Source organism: Harpia harpyja, chromosome W (assembly GCF_026419915.1).
Source record: "Harpia harpyja isolate bHarHar1 chromosome W, bHarHar1 primary haplotype, whole genome shotgun sequence".
In the NCBI taxonomy this organism is placed as follows: Eukaryota; Metazoa; Chordata; class Aves; order Accipitriformes; family Accipitridae; genus Harpia; species Harpia harpyja.
Window position 1 is genome coordinate 3,747,061 of NC_068968.1, and position 26,497 is coordinate 3,773,557.

Here is a 26,497-nt window from a genome sequence, read left to right on the forward strand (position 1 = left end):
CTGCATTGCCTGTGTGAGTCTGGCCCTGTAAGAAGGGGTTAACAAAGACTGTGGAGCAACTGTTTGTCACTAGTCAGCTGGAGCCCCAGGGATGCTGGGAGTGCTCTCTGGGATGAGGGCACCAGAGGCAGAGGCTGGCCCAAGCATGACAGGCAACACAGCAACTAAGGCAATGACTTTCACCAACTTTAACAGAAAAATAGTGAAAACTGGGAGATGGGCAGTACCAGGGAAAGGTTCAGAGGTACCCTGGGGAAAGCATAGCACAGGGTCGGGCACCCATACAACACAGTATACCACATGGAGGTATTAGGCTGTATATCTAATGCAGTGTAGGGAGCTGAGTTTCGCTCCCCCAAACTAGTAAGCCCTGTATCTCAGCCACAGTGCTGTATGGACACAACGATGGTGTTCAGCTCTGGAGTTAGTACTCCATGCTTCCTTGCCCTAAGTGCACTTCACTGCAGTGTGAAATGGACCTTTTCCAGCAGAAATACAACAAGATAACGAGAGCCAGCAGAGTCCTCCCTGGTCCAGCCCTCTTCACTGAGGACTGAGCTGTGATCACCAATTTCATCCCATGTCAGGTGGATCTGGGCCTGTTGTGGGGTTTTTTTTTAATAAGTCAAAAGATCAGCCCAATATAAAATACGATAAATAACTAAAGGAAAATTAGACTTTCAAGATTCCCTATCATGCGTACATTTTTAGGCACTTCATAGTTAGACACTTCTCTACTAAGTCATCATTCTTCACTACTGCTCAGATGGTGTGTTTTCACACCTTATTTAAAAAACACAGCAGCCTCACAAGGTTTGTATAGCTATTGCCATTCATGACTAGTAAACTTGGATAGACATAAGAGGGGACAGAATTTTAGTCTAGTGAATGTAATGGGCAACACTTCAAGATAAGAGTATAATTTTAAAAAGATACCCAGCAAGGAGCTACTAACAATGATGAAAGTTTTTCAAACTGTGAGCCAGATTAAATTTGGCTCTGTCTCATTAACAGCCACTATATGAGGGTAGGGATTTTATTGTTTTTAGGAAGTTTCTCAGTAAATAATTTTGATCCTTTTATCACTATGACTTATTGTTATAACACTTTACTAATTAATGTTTTAGTCCTCTTTCATGTTACCTATTTTCAATTAGTAAATGGATTGAAAAAAATGAATATCCATGAAAAATCAAACAAGTTCATCCCAAAACCTCTAAAAAAATTGCAAACAAGTCTCAGTAAGTACAATTTAAGTACTATAAATTCATTTCTGTATCAATTTTTTTATCAGTTATATGTACAAAGCATTATGATATATTTAAGCAAAGATTATCCTTTGTGTATAAAACCAGTAATAACAGTATAACTGGACATCTCTCTCTTTACTGCTTCAACACTCATTACAGAACATATTTGTAGCAAAGAATGCAAAGCGTGAAATCATTTCTCCATTGCTGTTATTGGGAGTTTTGCAATTGTCTCAGACCAGACCAAGATTTTGTTTGAAAAATTCTCTTTTGTGCTCTAACTGATAGTGTCTCAGGGAATTATGCCATGTTTGTGCTTTTAAGCTGAAAGGCACAATAACATAAAATATATACAGCTGCAGTACAAAATAATCTATAGCACTATTTTTCTTGAGGCAAGCATAGTATTCAGCAATTCCTTATCTGTTTTCTGAAAGAAGAAACACTGAACTTCAAACCTTTGATCTCCTGAGAACTATTCTCAAGGCATGATGGAATTATTGATGGTACTGGAGCAAGAACAAAGCTTTATTACGGTATTTTTATGATTGATACCTAAAGGCTTATAAAAAATTTAAAATGTGCATTTTTAAAGAGGTATCTGTATTGCTGCCTGCTTTTGTAAATCCCATAAATACTGTGCATATTTTCAAGTTCTTAAGGAGTATTGATTTGCTGCCTGATATAGAGAACAAACTGCTTATTGCTTAATGATTATCTCTCTGTCACTTTACATACCAAGGACTGGTGTTTGTCAGGGATTAAGCCTGTCAGAGACTGGTACTTGGGAGTGATGAGCAAGAGGGAGCCATGAGCAATCACAAAACTTAATTGTTTGATGAATTTACGATCTTGTTGAGAAGGCACAAGCAGAGGCCTTGCTTGAATAGGTAGGGCCGGAAAAGATAAGAACTCCTGCCTTTGTTCTCGTCCTTGTAGATAATTTAGCTTAAACTAGCCATATGGTTTTACACCACCAATGAAAACTTAGATAATAAGAGCACTAACAAGCATTTTTTTAGGGACTAACGTGCATTCTTTAGGATAAGATGTATCAAAACATGTAAAGGACCATACTGCGCAGAATCACCTGAGGAGGGTCAAGTAGCGGACAAGTGAGGAAGACTATGGAAGACCACCAGAGGACTCCTGAAGACCACCAGAGACCTTCAATGCGCCTGCGTAAAGGACATTTGCATATGCTAGTAGTTTCCCGGAAAACTAATGAATATGTATAACATTTCTCGGAAATCTAGTGAATATGTATGTAGAACATGTACTTAACCTGCACAATTAGGCCCAACGGTGTGCACGATAGGTGGAGCGATCCCCCGTGCATCCAGTGCTGCCAATAAAGAATACCTACTTAATAGTTAATCAAACTATTGTGTTAGTTTCTTTGAATCAATCTGGCGACCCAGATGGGACGTGCTCTGCTCGGCTGCAGGACCCGCTGAGAACAGGACTCCCTGGGGTACCCCCGGGATTTCCCGGAGGGACTCCTCGCCTCAATCGGATCACTGCGGGAGCAGACAAGGACCATCTAAAGGAGTAAAAGGTATTCTTCATGCTTTTATGTTTATTTTAATTTTAGGACCGGTCATTTGAAAAGCTATCCATAAGTCATAAGACAAAGGTAAACTTATGCAGGATGGCTTATACCAGGTAGCTAGCACCCTTGGTATACATTTGGTGTGGTATACGTTTGGGTGCTTTTATTTCGGTACACTCTGTATACTCTGTATGCTTCAAGTTTGGTACCCACTCGTGTGCTTTTGTTTATGTTTTGGATTTGGTTTTGACGTTTTTGGTTACCGAACGTGGTAAACGCTATTGGAATTGAATTACGGATATCGTTTGCGGATTTTGGCCTTTGGATTGCAAATTGAAATGACATAAGACAACTAAAACTGTGGATTGAATGTTTCAGTAAACGAGACGCAGCTCAGCTGCAAAGCGAGTGTGGAGTTCTGATCCGCAGTTTCGTAACTCCGCAAGGGGTACGGCCGGAGGCGAGCAAAGTGTGACTCACTGATGATTTGGAACTTGAATTTATATGTTAGCGTTGTAATTGTAAGTTTGAGTTTGATTATCTTAATCATTTTGTGGTGTTGGTGTAAGAAAGTCCCTGTATGGTGCATCATATAATTGCGGGTATTTGAATGGTGTCTTTTACATCCAGGAAATGAGTGTATGCCCTCATATGTCCTGGAATGCGTGTGCTGCAAACGGAGGTTGCAAGTAGATTGTAGAGAGGATATTGAATGCCCTGAGTGTTGGGTTTGGACTCCCTGGGACGAGAGGGAACGGGCTACGTATACAGTTAAGATTGATTGTGGTTGGAAAGGTAGAAATCAAAACGAGTAATATGGGAGGTAAACAAAGTGGTGGAATATTGAAAAAGAGCCCCTTAGGCTGTATTTTGGATCACTGGAAGGAGATAGGGGAACCGCCAGGTGGGAGTGTGGATAAGAAAACTTTAATAAAATATTGCAATCAGTGGTAGCCTTTATATAAGTTAGACGGTGATGAAAAATGGCCCTTTAATGGGACGTTGAATTATAACACTTTGTTACAATTGATGTTGTTTTTGAGACGAGAAGGAAAATGGGATGAGGTGATGTACGCAGATATGTTTTTCACTTTAAGAAATCATTCAGAATGGCAGAAAGAATGTGGTATTAATTTGGCCCCACAAGATCCTCTTGTGTTAGCAATGGAAAAGGAGCAGAAAAAGACTACAGGGAAGATGAAGAGATGTTGTTCGGCATGTAGTATAGGACAAAGATGTGTAAAATTAAAAGAAACTGAGGAAAGAATAGAAGATTTTGTTTTTCCACCACCTTTACTACCTCCAACACCCGTAGGAGGTAATTTTACTGACGATACGGGTGCGAAAGAACTTGATGAAGGTACGAGCATGAAAGATTTAGGTTTTACTCCTATTACAGCTCGCACCCGGAGTAAGGTCGGTCCAATAATCCAGGCTCCCTTAAGACAGGCAATAGGAGCTACCAGTCCTGCGAGAATTAAACTGCCATTTGCGATGAATGATTTAGATTCATGGAGGGAAATGGTAAAAGGATATCGGGATGATCCTGAGGGAGTTGCTAAAAGATTTGAATTAATTATTAAAACTCAAGATCCAGATTGGAAGGACATCAATTTGATGCTAGATGCCTTAACCGAAACTGAAAAGCAATTAATAATAAAGACTGCTTGGATTCAGGTCCAAATTCAAATAACTGCTGGGGTTTTACCCGGTACGGTAGATAATCACGTACCGAGAACAGACCCCAACTGGGACCCTAATGATGATAGTGATTACCAATTGTTGAAAAAATATCAAGAATGGATAAAGATCGGTATTGAAAATGCGATACCAAAAGCAGTTAATTGGTCAAGTCTGTATGCAGTAAAACAAGGTCAGACTGAAACTCCCACAGAGTTTCTTGATCAGTTAAGAGCAGCTATGTGGAAATTTACTACCTTAGATCCCTTATCTGAAGTAGGAAAACAACAGTTAGTCTCTTTGTTTCTAGGACAATCTTCAGAAGATATAAGGCGAAAGCTTCAGAAACTAAAAGAGCCTGAGATAAGGGACTTAGAGAAGTTGATAGAGGAAGCTTGGAGAACGTATCGAAACAGAGAGGGGGATGAGAGATGAAAATTGGGAAAAGCTATTGCTGCAGCTACTGTAGCTGCGCTGGGAAAGCAGGACAACTCCCTTCGTGGGAGGGGTGGGGGAATTGGAAGGAGGGGAGGCTCACGCCAGCCCCTAAGATCGGATCAATGTGCTTATTGTAAAGAAATAGTCCATTGGAAAGGACAATGTCCTAAGCTAAGTGGAGCACGAGCTGTTGTAGCCAATGATGTTACCTCTGGTCAATGAGGGGGACTGGGGGAATCCACCCTAGCAGATCCACTGGTTAAATTTAAGCTAGGGAAAATAGAATGAGAGGTGGATTTTCTGGTAGATATGGGAGCGTCCTATTCAGTGTTAAATCAAAGGTTGATACCGGAGGATGAAGAGTTTGTGACTGTAGTGGGAGCTACTGGCCAGCAGAAAAAGGCTTTTTTCCTAAAACTGCTTAAATATAAATTGGGTAAACAGATAGGAATACATAAATTTTTGTATTTGCCTGGATCTCCAAAGTCCTTGTTAGGTCGCGATTTGCTAGAACAATTGGAAGCAGAAATTGTTTTTGAAAAAGGAAAAATGGAATTAAAAATCAAGGAAGACCAGCTAATTAACATTTTAAGCTTGGCATTAATACAAGCTGAACCAAAATTTGAAGTACCTCCAGAAATTGTTGATCAAGTATATCCTGGAGTCTGGGCCTCTGAGGTTCCAGGAAAAGCTAAAAATGCAGCCCCTATAGTAATTAAGCTGAAACCAGGAGAAGAACCTGTCAAAGTTAAGCAATATCCCCTGAAATTAGACGATAGGAAGGGGATCAAGGAAATAATTGGTAAGTTTCTACAATATGGAATATTAATTGAGTGTGAATCAGAATATAATACACCTATACTACCAATTAAAAAGGCAGACGGGAAAAGCTATAGGTTGGTCCAAGATCTGAGAGCCATAAATAAGATTACTGAGGATATACATCCAGTAGTTGCGAATCCATATACTTTGTTAACAAAGCTGAAAGATAACCAAGTTTGGTTTACCGTGCTGGATTTGAAGGATGCCTTCTTCTGTCTGACCTTAGCCGCAGAAAGTCAGAATTTGTTTGCTTTTGAATGGGAGAATCCTGAGTCCGGAAGAAGAACTCAGCTAACCTGGACAGTATTACCCCAAGGCTTTAAGAATAGCCCCACTATCTTTGGAAATCAATTGGCGAAAGAGCTTGAAACTTGGGTATCTCCAGACAATGAAGGAATTTTGTTACAATATGTGGATGATCTCTTAATAGCTACCAAAACCAGGGAAAGCTGTATTCAATGGACTGTGAATCTTCTTAATTTTTTGGGTTTAAGTGGATATCGAGTCTCTCAACAGAAAGCCCAGCTGGTTCGACAGCGTGTGACCTACCTGGGACTTGAAATCTCTGGAGGACAACGGGAGCTCGGGACCGAGCGAAAAGAAGCCATTTGCCGAACCCCGGAGCCCCAAACGGTAAAAGAGCTGCGGACCTTTCTGGGAATGACAGGTTGGTGTCGCCTTTGGATATATAATTACGGATTATTGGTAAAGCCATTATATGAATTGATAAAGAGGGACCAGTCAAAAGTAACTTGGACTGGAGAAGCACGAAACGCATTTCGGCAGCTCAAACGAGAACTAATGAGAGCTCCTGCTCTGCGACTGCCGGATGTTTCAAAACCGTTTTGGCTGTTTTCTCATGAGAGACAAGGAATAGCCTTGGGAGTACTAGCACAAAGACTTGGTCCCTATAAACGAGCAGTAGCTTATTTCTCCAAACAACTGGACGAGGTAAGCAAAGGATGGCCTGGCTGCCTTCGAGCTGTTGCAGCAGTTGTTATCAATATTCAAGAGGCCCGAAAGTTTACCATGGGACAGAAAATAACGGTGTTAGTCTCCCATACAGTTTCAGCGGTTTTGGAACAAAAAGGAAGCCATTGGCTCTCACCCCAGAGATTCTTAAAGTACCAAGCAGTGTTAGTAGAACAAGATGATGTAGAAATTGTAGTTACTAACATTGTCAATCCAGCCTCTTTTCTTAGTGGAACTTTGGATGAACCAGTGACACATGACTGCATAGAAACAGTGGAAGCTATATATTCCAGTCGACCAGACCTCAAAGAAGAACCTCTGGAGGACACTGAAAACTCCTGGCATACTGACGGGAGTAGTTTTATAAAACAGGGACAACGTAAAGCAGGATACGCAATCACAACCACCCAACAGGTAATCGAATCTAAGTCATTGCCTTCCAGAACTTCAGCCCAAAAGGCGGAGATAATTGCCCTTACCCGAGCATTGGAATTGGCAAAAGGGAAAAAGATAAACATTTGGACAGATTCTAAATATGCATTTGGAGTAGTTCACGCTCACGGTGCAATTTGGAAGGAACGAGGATTGCTAACTGCTCAAGGAAAGCAAATAAAACACGCAGAAGAAATCTTAAAACTATTAGAAGCTGTGAAGCAACCAGAAAAGGTAGCTATCATGCATTGTCGAGGACACCAAAAAGGAAACACAGATTCAGAAATTGGAAATCAACCAGCAAATTATGAGGCTAGGCAAGTGGCGGAAGAAGTGGAAGCAGAGGCATTATCCTTAATACCAGATGGTAAAATCCAAACTGTAAGTACAAATCAGAAACCAAATTATTCGAAGGAAGACCTAAAATTAATTGAAGATCTGGATGGTAGAGTCAGATGGATGGGTTCATTTAGCAGATAATCGTATAGTAATACCATCCAATTTAATATGGACAACAGTTTTAACTGAACATAATAAGACGCATTGGGGAGCGGATGCCCTATACAAAAGCTCAAATCAGAAATTAATAGGACACAATCTGTATACAATGGTGAAACAAATATCTCAACAGTGTGAAATTTGTTTACGTAATAACCCTAATGTAGCGAATAAAGTAAAGTTGGGGATAATTGGCAAAGGAAATTATCCAGGACAACAGTGGCAAATTGATTTTTCGGAGCTCCCAAGAAAAGGGGGGTACCGATACTTGTTAGTCATGACTGACACATTTTCAGGCTGGCCAGAGGCTTTCCCCTGCCGAACAAACAAAGCAAGAGAAGTAACTAAGATATTGTTGAATGAAATCATTCCTCGTTTCGGAATTCCAGCAACAATATCTTCCGATCGAGGTTCTCATTTTTGTGCCAAACTAGTACAGCAGGTGAGCAAAATTTTGAGGATAGACTGGCAGTTACATACCCCACATAGACCTCAAGCAAGTGGGCAAGTTGAAAAGATGAATCATTTAATTAAGCAACAGATAGCAAAAATTGGTCAAGAGACTAATCTAACTTGGCCCCAATCTCTTCCCCTGGCATTGCTTAGAATGAGAGTGAAACCAAAAACAAAGGAAAATTTAAGTCCCTTTGAAATATTGTATGGGAGACCATATCAATTTCAATTTACAGGACAAGATTTAACCCAATTGGGTGCAGGGTATTTGTGTGACTACATGGTATCCCTCCAGAAGCAGTTGGAAAATATAGATAAACAAGTTTTAGGAACCAGGGCTAGAGGGTTAGATCAACCAATCCATCCCTTTAAACCGGGTGATTATGTATATGTAAAGATTTTTTCAGGACAACCTCTGGAGGAGAAATGGGACGGACCCTATCAAGTGTTGCTGACAACCTTCACCGCCATTAAGATCAAGGAACAGCCGGCCTGGATTCACTATTCAAGAGTAAAGAGAGCACCTGAGAGGCCATGGACAGTCATCCCTACAGGACCCACGGGTCTGCGATTCTCCAGATCATGATGGTAACAGAGTTATTACTCGGTTTAAATGAAGCTCGATGGAACTTGAACTCACATTTTTCCTTGACACAAAATGTTTCCCAAATCCTGAACAGAACTGACTGTTGGATATGTACTCACATGCCAGAACATGGGGGAAAAGGAATCTCGCTAATTGGTATTCCGATACCAAGAAATCACTCCTGGACCAATCTTTGGGAAAGTACCACATGGTATACTGACAATGACGAAGTCCAGAAGTTAGAAATAACTAGTCCTGAGGCCCAGGAGCCTTATTGTACATGTGTACAGAGATGTAATCCACCTAGAGGACTTGGAAAAATTGACTGCGTTAATAGGACGTATGTGGGGAATCATACAGTTTGTAACAAAACTATAGATATTGGAACTTCAACTTCTGTTAATACTACAGCATGGCCAAGGATGGTACTGGCTATGCAATGACACTGCCCGGAAGGTTTTACCAAAGAATTGGATGGGAACATGTACTTTGGGAGCAGTGGTTCCGAATATGAGTATACATAGTCCTCCACCAAAAGGATGGGTGCGAACACACTTTTGAAGGATTAGATGAGATGTTGAGAATCCTTTAGTAAGGAGGCCTACTGCCTTTCATAGTTTTGCCCGATGGTTTCTCCCATGGTTGGGAGTGAGTGAGTTAGAAAAAGCCATAGTTAACATTTTGGCAGTAATAGAAAACCTTGAGAATAAAACAATTGATGCAATAAGAGCCCAACAATTAGAAATATCCAGTTTATCTCAAGTTGTACTACAAAATAGAATGGCATTAGATCTATTATTGACCTCTCAGGGTGGAGTATGCACAGTTATAAATACGAGTTGTTGCATGTATATAGATCAAAGTGGAAGGATCTCCACCGACTTAGAAGAAATTTGGAAACAGACCAAAATACTACATGAGATAACAAAGGATGACCTCTCATGGGAATTTAAAGAATTGTGGGACAAACTAACATCCTGGCTGCCAAATTTCGGGTGGCTAAAGCAAATTTTTATTATGGTTATAATTTTAATGACTAGGAACGATGGTCTGCATTATGCTTAAGTGTTTTGTGTGGTGTTGTCAGGGCAAGGTAGAAAATTACAAAAGTTGGAAACGAAATAAAATCAGACATCAAGTAGAAACCGGAAAATACTTTACACGGTCTCTCGGAAGTAGTGGAATCCTATAGTTGCAAAATAAATTGCAAAGGTTTAAAGAAAAGGGGGGATTGATATAGAGAATGAACTGCTTATTGCTTAATGATCTAGCTCATCTTGATTATCTCTCTGTCACTTTACATACCAAGGACTGGTGTTTGTCAGGGATTAAGCCTGTCAGAGACTGGTACTTGGGAGTGATGAGCAAGAGGGAGCCATGAGCAATCACAAAACTTAATTGTTTGATGAATTTACGATCTTGTTGAGAAGGCACAAGCAGAGGCCTTGCTTGAATAGGTAGGGCCGGAAAAGATAAGAACTCCTGCCTTTGTTCTCGTCCTTGTAGATAATTTAGCTTAAACTAGCCATATGGTTTTACACCACCAATGAAAACTTAGATAATAAGAGCACTAACAAGCATTTTTTTAGGGACTAACGTGCATTCTTTAGGATAAGATGTATCAAAACATGTAAAGGACCATACTGCGCAGAATCACCTGAGGAGGGTCAAGTAGCGGACAAGTGAGGAAGACTATGGAAGACCACCAGAGGACTCCTGAAGACCACCAGAGACCTTCAATGCGCCTGCGTAAAGGACATTTGCATATGCTAGTAGTTTCCCGGAAAACTAATGAATATGTATAACATTTCTCGGAAATCTAGTGAATATGTATGTAGAACATGTACTTAACCTGCACAATTAGGCCCAACGGTGTGCACGATAGGTGGAGCGATCCCCCGTGCATCCAGTGCTGCCAATAAAGAATACCTACTTAATAGTTAATCAAACTATTGAGTTAGTTTCTTTGAATCATGCCTAAACTTAACTCATTTCGTAGGCTTTTAAATATAGAGGCTATACATTAAGTGTAGCTTAAACCAGTATAGAAAGAAATTCAGACAAGTATTAGGAAAAAGTTATAGACATTATAGGCCTGTTTGGCTGTAGACTTACTAATGAGGAGTAGGATAAACAGAAAATGCCAACATTGAGAAGGATCAGAGGTGAGGAGGGATCCAAGGTCTTTCACAGATGAAGGCAAACCAACCAACTTGACTGTTTCAGTTGGTAAACTTGCCTTTTGTAGGATAAGATAAATTCATAACGGTATTATCTGCCTTCCTTCTGTCAGTTAACTCACTTCATATTAATAAGAAAGTAAAGGAAGGGTTCTGCTCTGAAATGATGTTCTTATTGCATTGAACTTATATTCAGGAAGAAGTCTCCATATGCAAATATTCCATGACACACTGGCACTTAGCCTATGCATTCAGGTAAGCTGGGTGCAATTTTTTCCCCCCTAATGGGAAAACTAACTACATGAGAAGTCAGTGATTTTCAAAGGAAAATTTAAAAGATTTGGGGTATAACCATTTTATATTTTCATGGACTATCCATAGAGTCACAAACTTAACATTGCTGTCTGGTATGAATTCTCTATGTCTTATTGTTATGGGTTTGTGTGGCGCAGGTTTTTTTTGGTAGCCAGGGAGGGGGCCACAGGGGTGGCTCCTGTGAGAAGCTGCTAGAAGCTTCCCCGGCTCCAAGTTGGACCTGCCTCTGGCCCAGGCCGACCCAATCAGTGACGGTGGTGGCGCCTCTGGGAGAACAGATTTAAGAAGGGGAACCTGCAGTGAGTAGTGGGATTGTAATGTGAGAGGAACACCTATGTGGATGCTGAGGTCAGTGAAGGAGGAGGGGCGCCTGAGGAGGTGATGCCCCTGCAGCCTGTGGTGAGCCAGCAGGCTGTCCCCCTGCAGCCCATGGAGGTGAGTAGGGGACCGGAGGTCCCCGAAGATGGCCGTGACTCCATAGGAAAGCCCGCGCTGGAGCAGTCTGTGACTGAAGATCGGCCCGCGGAAAGGACCCACGCCAGGGAAGTTTGGGAAGAACTGCAGCCTGTGGAAAGGACTCATGTTGGCGAAGTTCGTGAGGACTGTCTCCCTTGGGAGGGACCCCACGCTGGAGCAGGGGAAGAGTGAGGAGTCCTCCCCCTGAGGAGGAAGGAGCGGCAGAGACAAGGTGTGGCGAGCTGACCCCAACCCCCACCCCCTGTGCCGGGGGGAGGAGGGAGAGAGAACCGGGAGTGGGGTTGAGCCGGGAAGGAGGGAGGGGTGGGGGGAAGGTGTTCTAAGGTTTGGTTTTACTTCTCAGTATCCTTGTTTTGATTTGATTGGTAGTAAATTGAATTGATTTTGTTTCTTCCCCAAGTTGAGCCTGTCTTTTGCCCGTGACCATAAGTGGTGAGTGATCCCTCCCTGTCCTTGTCTCAACCCATGAGCGTTTCTTTATATTTTCTCCTCCTCATCCCAATGGGGCCGGGGGGGGGAGGAGTAAGTGAGTGGCTTCGTGGTGCTTTGTTGCCGGCTGGGCTGAAACCACGACACTTATTGTGAAATGTATATTGGCTTTCGCAAAACGAGAACACTGAAATTTGCCTAACTACTGCATAAGCTACATCCCGAAAGGATGTTTGCCTCACTACCACTAAATTAGGCCTTAACACGGGAAATATGTAGTTAATGTATTCCAGGCATCAACTGTATTTTATAGTTTGTAGGCAATAAATGGGCACAAGCAGAATATGTAGTTTCTTCTGATGAGATAAGACATCCTGTAACTCAAGTAATTAAAGGATGTGTAGATAGATTTGTGAAAACATAGAAAAACAGACAAATGGACTCAAGGACGAGTAAAATTGAGAACACAAGTAAGAAGATAAGGAGTGATTTGTTAGCATGAGAACAGCATTTTGGGGGTCAAAGATTATTTGACATGAAAGATACGAGAAGAACAAAGGAAAACCAGGAGTTTAAGGTGAAAATATTGAAAAGTGTGACTGGAGGAAAACGACAGGGGGAAAAGTGCAGCCAGAGGAAGACTACTGACTTCATCCCTTGCAGATCCCCGAAGGCCCCTCCGAACCACAAGAGACGCGAGCAAGTGGGGGGTGGTCTGGGGTGGAGTTATGTTAATAGATACCTGAAATATTAAAATAACCCCTTTGAAATGCCACAAACACAGTGTATAAAAAGGCGAGTTTGGGTATAACCGGTGCGCCTCTGGTTTTGACCATGCGCCCAGCGCTGTTTGCCTTTGTTCTATAATAAACTTGTAAAATTCATGAAATTCAGCGTGAGTGCATTTCTCACACTTATCAATGTTGCATTGTTTTTACTTGCTTATTGTATCAAATTTTAAATTATAACTCAAATTTTTTCTTCCTTTTTTTAATCTATTGAAATGATATTTATAAATATTAGAGCTTTACAGGTACCCTGAAAAATCTGGACTGACAGTGACATTTTCTAACCATAATATTCCTGTTCCAACTACTAAAAATACCATGCACTGTTTCAAATAGCTGAGTTTTAGGAAAACAATAGAGAAATATTTTATCCTTGAAAAAAACTGTATATATGTGATTATTGCTATACTTCCTAATCTAACATGGGGATTTCAGGGTCTCATTATTATCCTGTGTGCCAACTATCTTGACACAAAGTTACAATGTTTGCCAAAAAACTTCAGAAGAATATGGGCATATTTTTTAAGACTTAAGGTATCATCTAGTTAGCAAGTACAAACCTGTTGCTTTTCATAACAGTACGAAAGTGTTAGGGACAGAACAAGCCTGCACTGTACTATGACCATTGTATAATAAATACTTGCTTCATACCTCCTTCCATTTTGTCTCATTAACTTCTTTGTACTGCAATTCATACTCCAGAGTAATCCATCCCTTCTGAACATCTGCTGTTGGTGGTGGATCCCATCTTACTTGGATATCCCCATGGATCCCCGTCTGACTAGTATTTAGCAGAGTCCAGTTAAGGTGGACAGGGGGATCAGGTAGTACTGTTTAAACAGAGTATTTAGAATAAACCAGCCAGTTTTCAATGTGAAATGACCATTTTTACTACACACTATTAAATGATTTCAGGACTAAAAAAACATATTAACCACACATTTGCTGATTAAAATTAAACCTATGAATTGATGACAAAGTCACTACAAGTTTGGTAACAAGAAGGCACCCTGCCATTGGCAGTAGACATGCTCTGCATAAATCTTACCTGAATGACTAATAAAGACGACTAAGAATGTATTACCTATTACACTACATTTTCCAATAGCAGCTTATAAAACACTGAGACATAAACAGCTCTCCATAAAAACTTAAATTTTACTTCTCACTATAAATAAAAACAATAATTGGAGTAACACAGAAAGATAAATATTTAATGACTACTTTGAAATAATGTAGAAATACATTGAAAAACTATGGTATCTGAAAAGCTATTCTCATTTTGCTCAGCTGAAGGGAACGGTGGGTATTCTGGTCACTTGCAGGAATAGTGTGTTAATTGTGTATACATACACCACTGCTCTGAACAAGCAATAATGTCTGGAAAATCCCAGACAGTCACAATTCATATAGCAATAAATATAAATTCTAGCTTAGAAATGCTAAACATCCTGATTCTGCAGATTAGTGTTGATTCAGGAACAAAAACCTATTTGGTTCCAGAACTTTTCAGAATCAAAATTTTAATGCCATCCTTGCTCACACTGAACAAGGGGATGTAGCATCCATTAGAAAGGACTCAGAGTGACAGCAAAGGCAAACTCATCTGCAGACATTTGAGAGACCACGTATTTGCTTTTATCCTTTTAGCTTTCTTCCAACCTGGGCAATATTTTCTGGTGTGGATCACATTACATATGTTACAAAAACAAATCCCTTCCAATATATCATATTTTTTAAGAAACTAACCTTTCTGAGATGGAGAATTTAAATACAGTATGAATAATATGAAAGCTTATAGAATCACACCTATTGTGGTATAAAAATATAGAGGTAAAATGCATAACGGAAGCATACCTATTTCATCAACGCTGAAACATTTTTCATCAAATACTTCATCTTTATTAGCAAGCTTAACACAATACGGTATCCAAATAGAGGTGTAGGACGTGTTGAAATAACAGCTATTTTCTCCTGCAGTGATATAATCAGGGCATTCTTTCCAGTCTTCATCATTCCTAGAATGACAACAAAAATGTAATATACATGAGAGAGAGATTTATAGATCTTACAAGGTGCAAATTATAGATGTTACAAGACATGTTGTTGATAAGTCATAACTAATATGGAAGTGAGAAATGCATGTCAATATTTATTGTGACTTAGGATGAAGCCAAACCACTATCCAAGCAACCTGCATAAATGTGTTTAGGTTCTCATGTACTCGTAGTGGCATTTCTGTGCTTTGGATGGTGTTTCCAAAAGATCAGTCAGAGAGCACATGTTGTCATGCTGGTAGGTGCTAATGACTACCAGCAAGCACAAACTTAGATAAATTTGATATGCATTTAAGCAACTGTTGTTCAGGCAAAATTAAATTGCAATAAGATGGCCATCTACATAATGAGATCTGAAACACTGAAAGCCAGTCCTTACAGCAGATCAGTACTGCACTACCTGCACAGCCAAGGACAGGGGAGTGCATTGCCCTGGGGAGCTGAATTGGGATGTAGGCACTGGAGCATTGATTGCTCACACAGGAAAGTGCCCAAGGGTGGATGCTGCAGGAGACCTGGCACAAACCAACCCAGGACTGCAGGATGTGAAAGAAGGGAAGAGAAATACAGCGCTGTGAGTGAGGGCGGGCTAAATTCCTTGGGATACAGAACTTCTAAAACACAGGCTTGGAACTACTAGCAAGAAACCCCTTATGTTTTTCCATTCTGACTTTGTTAAAAAATTCATAAATGTTCTTTGTAAATAAAAGAATTGCAGCAGGAAATATCACATTCATATATTTCATTTAATCTCTTAAAAAAGCCAAACCAGCAGTTATAAAGAGTGGCATGAATTCTCAGACTGAGAAACACTGCTACTTGTGTAGGGTCATTTTCATACAGCCAAGCTGAAACTATGCAGCAGGTCCAAAACCAAAGAAGTCTTCGGTAAAGCAAAATGGGAACAACCAGATTATTAGAAATACTCTACAGGAAAAGCGACAGACATTTATTCAGTATTTCTGAAGTCACTTTAAAAAAACAAATCTGCTGTTCTTTATCTCAATACTCTCTCTCAGCCCAAATATAGAGCGAATAGGGATCTTTTAAAAAATTACAGTCTTGGTTTGTTAAAAATATACTGTAAATTCCTTTTCTTACTGTTGTGGATTAACCCCAGCCAGCAACTAAGCACCATGCAGCCGCTCACTCACTTCCCCCCCCACCCAGTGGGATGGGGGAGAAAATCGGGAAAAGAAGTAAAACTCGTGGGTTGAGATAAGAACGGTTTAATAGAACAGAAAAGAAGAAACTAATAATGATGATGATAACACTAATAAAATGACAACAGCAATAATAAAAGGATTGGAATGTACAAATGATGCGCAGTGCAATTGCTCACCACCCGCCAATCGACACCCAGCTAGTCCCCGAGCAGCGATCCCCCGCCCCCACTCCCCCCAGTTTATACACTAGATGTGATGTCACATGGTATGGAATACCCCGTTGGCCAGTTTAGGTCAGCTGCCCTGGCTCTGTCCTGTGCCAACTTCTTGTGCCCCTCCAGCTGGGCATGAGAAGCTGAAAAATCCTTGACTTGAGACTAAACACTACTTAGCAACAACTGAAAACATCAGTGTTATCAACATTCTTCCATACTGAACTCAAAACATAGCACTGTACCAGCTACTAGGAAGACAATTAACTCTATCCCAGCTGAAACCAGGACACTTACTAAGAGCCATTTGTGCTGGTTTTGGCTGGGATAGAGTTAATTTTCTTCATAGCAGCGAGTATGGGGCTATGTTTTGGATTTGTGCTGAAAACAGGGTTGATAATGCCAAGATGTTTTTGTTATTGCTGAGCAGTGCTTACACAGAGTCAAGGCCTTTTCTGCTCCTCACCCCACCCCACCCCACCAGTGGTGCACTGAAGTTGGGAGGGGACACAGCTGGGACAGCTGACCCCAACTGACCAAAGGGATATTCCAGACCATATGACGTCATGCTCAGCATATAAAGCTGGGGGAAGAAGAAGGAAGGGGGGGATGTTCAGAGTGATGGCATTTGTCTTCCCAAGTAACCATTACGCATGATGGAGCCCTGCTTTCCTGGAGATGGCTGAACACCTGCCTGCTGATAGGAAGTAGCGAACAAATTCCTTGTTTTGCTTTGCTTGCATGTGCGGCTTTTGCTTTACCTATTAAACTGTCTTTATCTCAGACCCATGAGTTTTCTTACTTTTACCCTTCTGATTCTGTCCCCTATCCCACTGTGAGGGAGGTGAGCTGAGCGGCTGTGTGGTGCTAAACCAATTATGCCAAGTGCAGCCTTCAATACTGGAGTGGGTGCTTAAGAAGTAAAAAGGCAGATGCTACATAAATTAAGAAGCATTTCTGCTACTAAGCACAGGTCTTGTGCTTAGCTGATGAGACCAGACACTTTTCTAAAGGAAATGCTGCAGCTCAGGAGTCAGGACTTCATAAAGGTGTATGTGGTTAGACACTATGGTTTGTGTTAAGCAGAAGACTGGGTTAGGTGATATATTTCAGTCCTGAGCCTTATATGTTGCTTGCACATTAAAACAGAAATATTTTTAATGTGGATGTTCCATTCACATCTTTTATTGCAGTATACTACTTTCTGGGGTAAAGATGAAATGTGATCTGTTCAACATATGAGGTACTGCTTTATTGAGAGTTTAATTAATTTTTAAAGTTTGTACTCTCTTGATGCATGTCATTGACAACTGTCAAGTAAACATTTACACTTAAATAGTGGGTTTAACTTGGACCCTTATATTTCTGAGAGGTCTCGGAAAAGTAAGAAATCAAGCTTTGCCATTAAGCTTAAGTTTGCTAAGCAGATGTATCATCACCAGTAGAAAGTCTGTAGATCAAAAAGGTTGAAACATTAGATGGAACAGAAACTCACATCCTCCTATTCTGTGAACAAAATGCCTATTTTCCTTAATAGCCATTACTGGTAATGTCTATGTCCTCTTTCAGGCTAATCATTGTAACATCCTGAAAATTACAAGGGCTTAAATGGAACGTGAATCAGAATTGAACAGAGCTCAATGAAACATTATCCCCAGTCTCAGAGCAGCCTTTTTACCTGGACCTGCACATTCAGTCTTTAATCTAGCAATAGATCAATGGAAGTTCTAGAAAAATGTAATAAAAAATTGAAAGGGGCTTGTATCCAAACTCCACATCTGAGCACAGATATAAGGAATCTCACAGTTGCATGTTAGGTTGGTAAGGAATAAACTGAAGTTCCCTATTAAAAATTCCTTTCCCAAGCCATAGACTGTTCAGTTTTGGATTCTGCAACCTGGACCTAAATTTATAAGAATGTGTTCTTAATTATCTGCCAAGTAATGCTTGTCACCGCAAAATGCTTGATAATTAACAACAAATTTTGACATTGAAAAATATATACTGAAACCACAGTTTTATGCCCTCAAAAACAGTATGGTTTGCATCATAACAAAAAAATTAACAGCAACGAGTTAACAGGAATATCAAAGTATATGACTTTTCTCTCTTTTCCTCTGTCTTTCATTGTTTCCATATTATTACCTTTTCATGTACAATAGTTGTATTGTTCCTGGAGCAGTGAGGTTATAAAAATTTCCATCAGTCCAATAACATGAAAATGTCTCCAGTTCAGGTGATCTGCACTTGCTGATTTGTGGCCACCGCAAAATGTCTGTCAGGAAAAATGGCAGGGGACAGAATGAGACACATTAAACAAATCCATAAGCCAAACTAACATGCTGTTAAAATGAAACTCAGGATTTTTAATGAGTAATTAACTTTTCTTCCAATTGCTTATGTACAATGAGGAAAGATTTAAATTCTTCTTACATGCTGTGATGGGTTAACCCTGGCTGGATGCCAGGTGCCCACCAGAGCTGTTCTATCACTCCCCCTCCTTCTCAGCTGGACAGGGGAGAGAAAATATAACAAAGAGATTGTGGGTTGAGATAAGGACAGGAGAGATCACTCACCAATTACCGTCATGGGTAAAACAGACTCAGTTTGGGGAAAATTAACTTGATTTATTACAAATCAACCGGAGTAGGGTAATGAGAAATAAAACCAAATCTCAGAACACCTTCCCTCCACCCCTCCCTTCTTCCCGGGCACAACTTCACTCCTGGATTCTCTACCAACCCCCCAGCGATACAGGGGGATGGGGATGGGGTTTACAGTCAGTTCATCACACGTTATTTTCTGCCGCTTCATCCTCCTCAGGGGGAGGACTCATCACACTCTTCCCCTGCTCCAGCGTGGGGTCCCACCCACGGGAGACAGTCCTCCACAAACTTCTCCAACGTGGGTCCTTCCCACGGGCTGCAGTTCTTCACGAACTGCTCCAGCATGGGTCCTTTCCACGGTGTGCAGTCCTTCAGGCACAGACTGCTCCAGCGTGGGCCCCCCACAGGGTCACAAGTCCTGCCAGAAAACCTGCTCCGTGGGCTCCTCTCTCCACAGATCCGCAGGTCCTGCCAGGAACCTGCTCCAGCGCGGGGTTCCCACGGGGTCACAGCCTCCTTCAGGAACCCACCTGCTCCGGCGTGGGGTCCTCCACAGGCTGCAGGTGGATATCTGCTCCACCGTGGACCTCCATGGACTGCAGGGGGACAGCCTGCCTCACCATGGTCTTCCCCACGGGCTGCAGGGGAATCTCTGCTCTGGCGCCTGGAGCATCTCCTCCCCCTCCTTCTTCACTGACCTTGGTGTCCGCAGGGTTGTTTCTCTTACATGTTCTTACTCCTCTCTCCGGCTGCCGTTTTCCGTCTGTCCCAACTTTTTTTTCCTTCTTAAAAATGTTATCACAGAGGCGTTACCACTATCGCTGATTGGCTCGGCCTTGGCCGGCGGCGGGTCCGTCTTAGAGCCGGCTGGTATGGGCTCTCTCGAACACAGGGGAAGCTTCCAGCAGCTTCTTACAGAAGCCACCCCTGTAACCCCCCCCGCTACCAAAACCTTGCCGCACAAAACCAATACACATGCATAAACGTAGATGACTATACCTGTAGAAAGCCAAATCTGAAAGTCAAGCTCTCTTTTGTGCAGTGTGGAAATGTTAGTATCACAGCCTGACACACAGCATGGGGATATGCCAGCACTGTAGCTGTAGTTCAGTACAGATATACCTGAATTAGCTCTGTACTTGCTTTAAAGAAAGTGTGGTACTGCAGAGCTCAGTATTAGACTAACCACAGTTTAGTATTTACCCAGCTGAGCAGTTTTGCAATGTCTACTCATTAGAGTAGCTACCTTGAACTGAGTTCAGGTTTGTGTATACTACATTGTGTAGATATAACCTTGCTCTGAGAGAGATAAGGGCAGCTCTAAGCATGTGCTTGTTCTGCCACATGCTGCTTCTATATTCATAATTTCTGTTCTTTGTCAAAACTGAAATCATTTAGGGCCATGAAATGACTGGTACAATTAGTCACCCTCGTCAATCCTTGTGAGAAAAATAAAAACAAAAGTTGCAGGTATGATTCACTGCTTTCAAAGCAAGTACTTAATTTTTTTCCTGATTTTTAAGGGTCTAATGAACCAGGCATTCTAAAATGCCAGTGTTTCCTATTTGGCCTGTGTGGGATACTTGGAAAGTAATGGGCACATAGTGAACAATCCAGACTCGATAGAATTGATCAATTTGTGAGCCAAGGATGTTTTGTAGGCAGCAGGCTTCAAGGACGCTTTGTTTGTGGACACATATTTAGCTAACGGTAGTAAGAGCATTCCAGATGCCTTTAGAAGGCCTTGAACAGAGTAAACAAGACGACAAAAAAAAGAAAGATACCAATTAGAAGAACACAGGTGCGCATTCCACGATAAAGGGAACTTGGCACAAAGAACCTCAATTCGGCAGCTTATCTTGACCAATTAGACTGAGACAAGTTTCGCATGTTTTAGTTAACCAATTATGCCTTATGTTTATGTGCGTGTACAGTGTTGATATAACCAATCATTAGGTGTAACTAGGCGCGTGGACAGCACATGCTAGCCAATCTCTAATTTGCTTATGCGTGAACAGTAACTAGAATGAACATATAAACCGAGCTATCTTGGCAATAAAGTGGCATCTGCTTGATCATATTGATTGTGTGCAGTGTCCGTGACTTCCGCGTCAACAGGCCTGGAAAGCTTTCCAGAGGGAGATCACATGCATGTGGAAGCATCTACCTCTCTTCATTATCTGGGAAATGTGATCATTTATTTAAGAAAATTTCTCCATGAGGCACCTAAAATGTAGATATTAGTCAGTTGTTTATGATCGATGAAATGATCCCTGGCCAGGGAACGACATGATGCTACTGGACTCTGCATGTCAAGATCTTTGCAAATATTTTTGCAGTATCACAACTGTAAATATTTGGTACAAAACATTTACACTCAAAGTTGGAAAAAAGTATTACGATACAGACATCCACATGCACCAGATGCTTCCTACTATGCATGAGGATTTTGTAGCCTTCCTGCATGTTAACTCCTTTCTTTATGGCTCAGAGAGACACAGCCACTCAATGCCAGAACAATTTGTATTTCTTTGGCTTAATGGTTTAAATTGTCCCCTCTACATTCTGCACTGCCAAGCATCCACATCAGGCAGTAACTAATACATGAATATTCATAGAATCATATAATCATAGAATATCTCAAGTTGGAAGAGACCCATAAGGATCATCGAGTCCAACTCCCTGCTCCTCACAGGATTAACTAAAACTAAACCATATGACTAAGAGTGTTGTCCAGATGCTCCTTGAACTCTGACAGGCTTGGTGCCATGACCAATTCCCTGGGGAGCCTGTTCCAGTGACCGACCACCCTCTCGGTGAAGAACCTTTTCCTAATATCCAATCTGAATTTCCCCTGACACAGCTTCATTCCATTTCCTTGTGTCCTATTGCTGGTCATCAGAGAGAGGACATCAGCACCTCCCCCTTCTGCTGCCCCTCCTGAGGAAGTTGTAGACTGCAGTGAGGTCACCCCTCAGCCTTCTCTTCTCCAAGCTGAACAAACCAAGTGACCTCAGCAGCTCCTCATAAATCTTGCCCTCAAGGCCTTTCACCATCCCGGTTGCCCTCCTCTGGACACACTCTAATAGTTTGATGTCCTTCTTATATTGAGGCGCCCAAAACTGCACACAGTACTCGAGGCAGGGCCACACCAGTGCGGTGTAGAGTGGGACAATCACCTCCCTCAACCAGCTAGCTGTGCTGTGCTCGATGCACCCCAGGACACGGTTGGCCCTTTTGGCTGCCAGGGCACACTGTTGACTCATATTCAACTTGCCATCAACCCAAACCCCCAGATCTCTTTCCGTGGGGCTGCTCTCCAGCCTCTCGTCCACCAATTTGTAGGTATAACCAGGATTACCCTGTCCCAGGTGGAGAATCTGGCACTTGCTCTTGTTAAATTTCATATGGTTGGTGATTGCCCAGCTCTCTAGCCTATACAGATGTCTCTTTAATGCCTCTGTACCCTCAAGGGAATCCACAGCTCCTCCTAGTTTAGTATCATCGGCAAACTTACTTAATGTACATTCGACTCCTGCATCCAGATCATTTATAAAAACATTAAAGAGCACTGGTTCTAAAATTGAGCCCTGTGGAACCCCACTAGTGACTGGCCACCAGCCTGATGTAACCCCATTTACTATAACTCTTTGAGCCCAACCCGTCAGCCAATCGTTCATCCAACATATTATGGACTTGTCTAGCTGTGTGCTGGACATTTTGTCCAGAAGGATACTGTGAGAGACAGTATCAAAAGCTTTGCTAAAATAAAAAAAACCCCACATCTACTGGCTTCCCTTAGTCAACTAGATGGGTGACCTTCTGTTTTGCTCACCCCATATCATTGCCTTATTTAACAATTTGGACATTGAATACGGCCTGAACATATGTGTGTAAATAAGAGATTTTGTAAGTTGGGTGGCTTATTCTCCCCGCCAAAGTATTTAAAATTCTTCTTGCCAACTTAAAATAAATGATGTTTGCTTAGAAAGATTTAAACAGAAAGTTTTTTTTCTGTTCCTTAGCCAGCACGCTACATTTCACTGAACTTTATAGAAATTTCTTTTTTACATTGAAAAAAAATATTTAAATGAAGTGTTGCAGCAAATGGAAGAAATCACACTGTCCTTTTTCAGAAAATATTGAAATGAAACATTTTGACTATTGCACCTGGTTTTGTTTGGTATGGTATTCGATATTTGACAGCTTTGGCCTAAATCCCAAAATGTTTTTGGTTGACCTTGATTTGAGTTTTTACACATTTTTACACCATTTATCAAACAATTTTCACGTGGTTAAAACCAGCATATGATCATGAAATTGCAAACTATTATAACATACATCAAAAATAAATCAGAATAAAAGATTCAAGAACAGTACTATATTTATAACTTTTTAAATTCAGGAATGTTCCAGCTTTAAAAATTGAACTTTCTTTTCTATTTAATGGAAAATCAAACCATTGTTTAAAAACAAAAGAAAGAAAAATAAATGAAATTTTGTGCCTCTACTTCAGAGGCATGAGTAAAATTGCCTTGATTGCATAATGCCTATAATCAACAGGACATGAGTCTCTCCCTTCTTCTATAAACAGATAGTGTGCAAGAAAGTACATGTTATGGTGTTTCCTGTTTCTATCCTCAGCTACATAAATCAAGAAAAAATATAGCTATTTTTACTGAAACAGGTTAAGAATTTGAGAAAATGATATTAGAATTTTTCTGTTGATGCCTGCACCATATTTATAACTAGAACATACAATATTTAAAGCCCATGCAGACCATGTCCTCCAGGGGTAAAGTCACACAGTCACTTCTTAACATGAATGAATTGAATAGAATCAAAATTCACTTACATTTTGAGAGGTCCAGCAGAATCTTAGACATAGGGTCTACAATGTGTTAATAATGAATTTTGTTGAATTCACCAGCTTTATATACAAGCTAAATTAAGGACTGTAAGACATACAAACTCTTCTAGGAAAATGGATTATAACACAGCCAGAAATGGCATCGGTTACAATGGAGAGGATTACCAATGCACACAGAATACAGATTAAGACTCGGTCTCTTACACCCTAACTTCAGAGGAACGTATCCCTAAGGTCCCACTTTCTTTTCCACTTCCTCATGACAGGACTCTTAATTCTTTGTCTCACAGGTGTTCCTTCAACAGGCACAAGAATTTTTGAGCAGGAAGCAGATTTGTCCGGGATTCATATGCTCTTGGTTTACTGGTTTGTAATTTGTATTTTTTTTTTTTTATGACCAGTTCCATTTGTAAGAAAAATCATCTTCTGATTGATTGTTTCCAGTTTCTGTGTCAAGCTTCCAGCCTTCAAAACTGCAGGCCTTTGTGACTGACTGGAGGAAACTTTGTCATATTGACTTGTATAATGCTTGGCACTCTTGGGGTGGATCTCCTGAATTCCTTGTTTCCCACAGAAATAAATTATCAACATTGTACAGGACCCTGTGTGAGCTCCATCTCCTGAACAAACTGTACCAGAATGTGATAAATGAACACAATAGCTCAGCTGAATGCATTTAGGCATAAAGGCAGCAGGGTACTGAAAGTAAAGGCTGTCAAACTGAGATTTAAAATAGACTAGAAAAGCAAAACAAAGCATGGAATATACACTTGCCCTTTTCCTACCTGATCCAATAAGTTCCAGTCAAATTGTCATGAATAAAACCACTCACTTCATTCAAGATAATGGCTTGGCTGAATACACAGATTTCAACAGTAGAAAACATGGAAAAAAATGGTAAATCTGTGGTTTCCACTGTCACTACTAAGAAAGTTTGGTAGAAAAGTTCCTAGTCCTGCCCCAGGGTTTAGCTGAAGGTAAATGTTCAGATACCACAACTGTGCTGCAAAAGAATAAAATGTCTTCACATTCTGCTCTCATTGTGTTATGACCACAGATTAGCCATGGTCTAAACTCTGGCTCAGCCAGAAGAAACTGTGCCAAAAAAGAAGCTAAAACAATAGTGTGGTTTACAGAAAGAATCAGGAATGCAGATCTGCCATCACTTCTGCTTACATTTGTTTGTGGGTCACCAGCCAGCAGTTTTCCATTTAGTGTAGTTTCAATGATATATTTGTCATGGTTTAACCCCAGCCAGCAACTAAGCACCACGCAGCTGCTCACTCACTTCCCCCCACCCAGTGAGATGGGGGAGAGAATGGGAAAAAAAAAGTAAAACTCGTGGGCTGAGATAAGAACAGTTTAATAGGACAGAAAGGAAGAAAATAATAATGATAATGATGATAATAATAATAAAAATGAAAATAATAAAAAAAATAATTGAAATATACAAAACAAGTGATGCACAATGCAATTGCCACCACTCGCCAACCGATGCCCAGTTAGTTCCCGAGCAGCGATCCCCCCCAGGCCAACTCCCCCCAGTTTATATACTAGGCATGACGTCACACGGTATGGAATACCCCGTTGGCCACTTTGGGTCAGCTGCCCTGGCTGTGTCCCCTCCCAACTTCTTGTGCCCCTCCAGCCTTCTTGCTGGCTGGGTGTATTGGGTCTGGCTGAGATGGAGTTAATTCTCCCCATAGCAGCCCTCGTAGCACTGTGCTCTGCATTGGTAGCTAGGAAGGTGTTGATAACACACCAGTGTTTTGGCTACTGCTGAGCAGTGCTGGCACAGCATCAAGGCTGTCTCTCCAACATTTTTGCCCCCCCTCAACGGCAGGCTGGGGCTGGGCAAGATCTTGGGAGGGGACATAACCAGGACAGCTGACCTAAACTAACCAAACAGATATTCCATACCATATGATGTCAGCTCAGATATAAAAGCTAAGTAAAGGGAGACGGAAGGGGGGCATTTTTGTCTTCCGGAGCAACTAATACACGTACTGAAGCCCTGCTTCCCAGGAAGTGGCCGGACATCGCCTGCTGATGGGAAGTAGAGAATAACATCATTTGTTTTTTTTTGCTTTCGCACACGACCTTTGCTTTCACTTTATTGAACTGTCCTTATCTTGACCCACAAGCCTTTTGTTATATTTTCTCCCCCCTGTCCAGCTGAGGAGGGGGAGTGATAGAGTGGCTTTGGTGGGCACCTGGCACCCAGCCAGGGTCAACCTACCACAACCAGCCTCTGGTAAAATGGAATGATACAATGGACTGTTAAAGACTACATTGGGAGCAATGGGGGGTGGAACCTTCAAACATTGGGATACACATTTAGCAAAAGCCACCTGGTTAGTCAACACCAGAGGATCTGCCAATCGGGGTGGCCCTGCCCAATCAGAACTTTTACGTACTGTAGAAGAGAATAAAGTCCCTGTAGTGCACATAAAAAATATGTTAGGGAAGACAGTCTGGGTTACTCCTGCCTCAGGCAAAGGCAAACCCATTCGTGGGATTGCTTTTGCTCAAGGGCCTGGGTGCACTTGGTGGGTGATGCGAAAAGATGGGGAAGTCCGATGTGTGCCTCAAGGGGATTTGATTTTAGGTGAGAATAGCCAGTGAATTAAATTGTATGATGTTACTTGCTATATAACCCTGCCACTGTATGTTATCATTACTATAATTGTTATATGCTATATCAATGGTATTAC

The 26,497-nt window shown here is 41.3% G+C and overlaps 1 protein-coding gene across 5 annotated transcripts in view; it reads right to left on the minus strand.

Moving 5' to 3' along the window:
* LOC128136277 (growth hormone receptor-like) overlaps positions 1–26,497 on the minus strand; it is a 231,411-nt gene that overhangs the window by 10,559 nt on the left and 194,355 nt on the right. For all 5 annotated transcript variants that reach the window (XM_052775536.1, XM_052775535.1, XM_052775534.1 and 2 more), the window contains 3 exons: positions 18,453–18,582; positions 14,730–14,890; positions 13,524–13,702 (listed from right to left, as the gene is read on the minus strand). In XM_052775536.1, the coding sequence (XP_052631496.1) occupies positions 13,524–13,702; positions 14,730–14,890; positions 18,453–18,582 (470 nt within the window). The remainder of the gene's footprint in view (positions 1–13,523; positions 13,703–14,729; positions 14,891–18,452; positions 18,583–26,497) is intronic.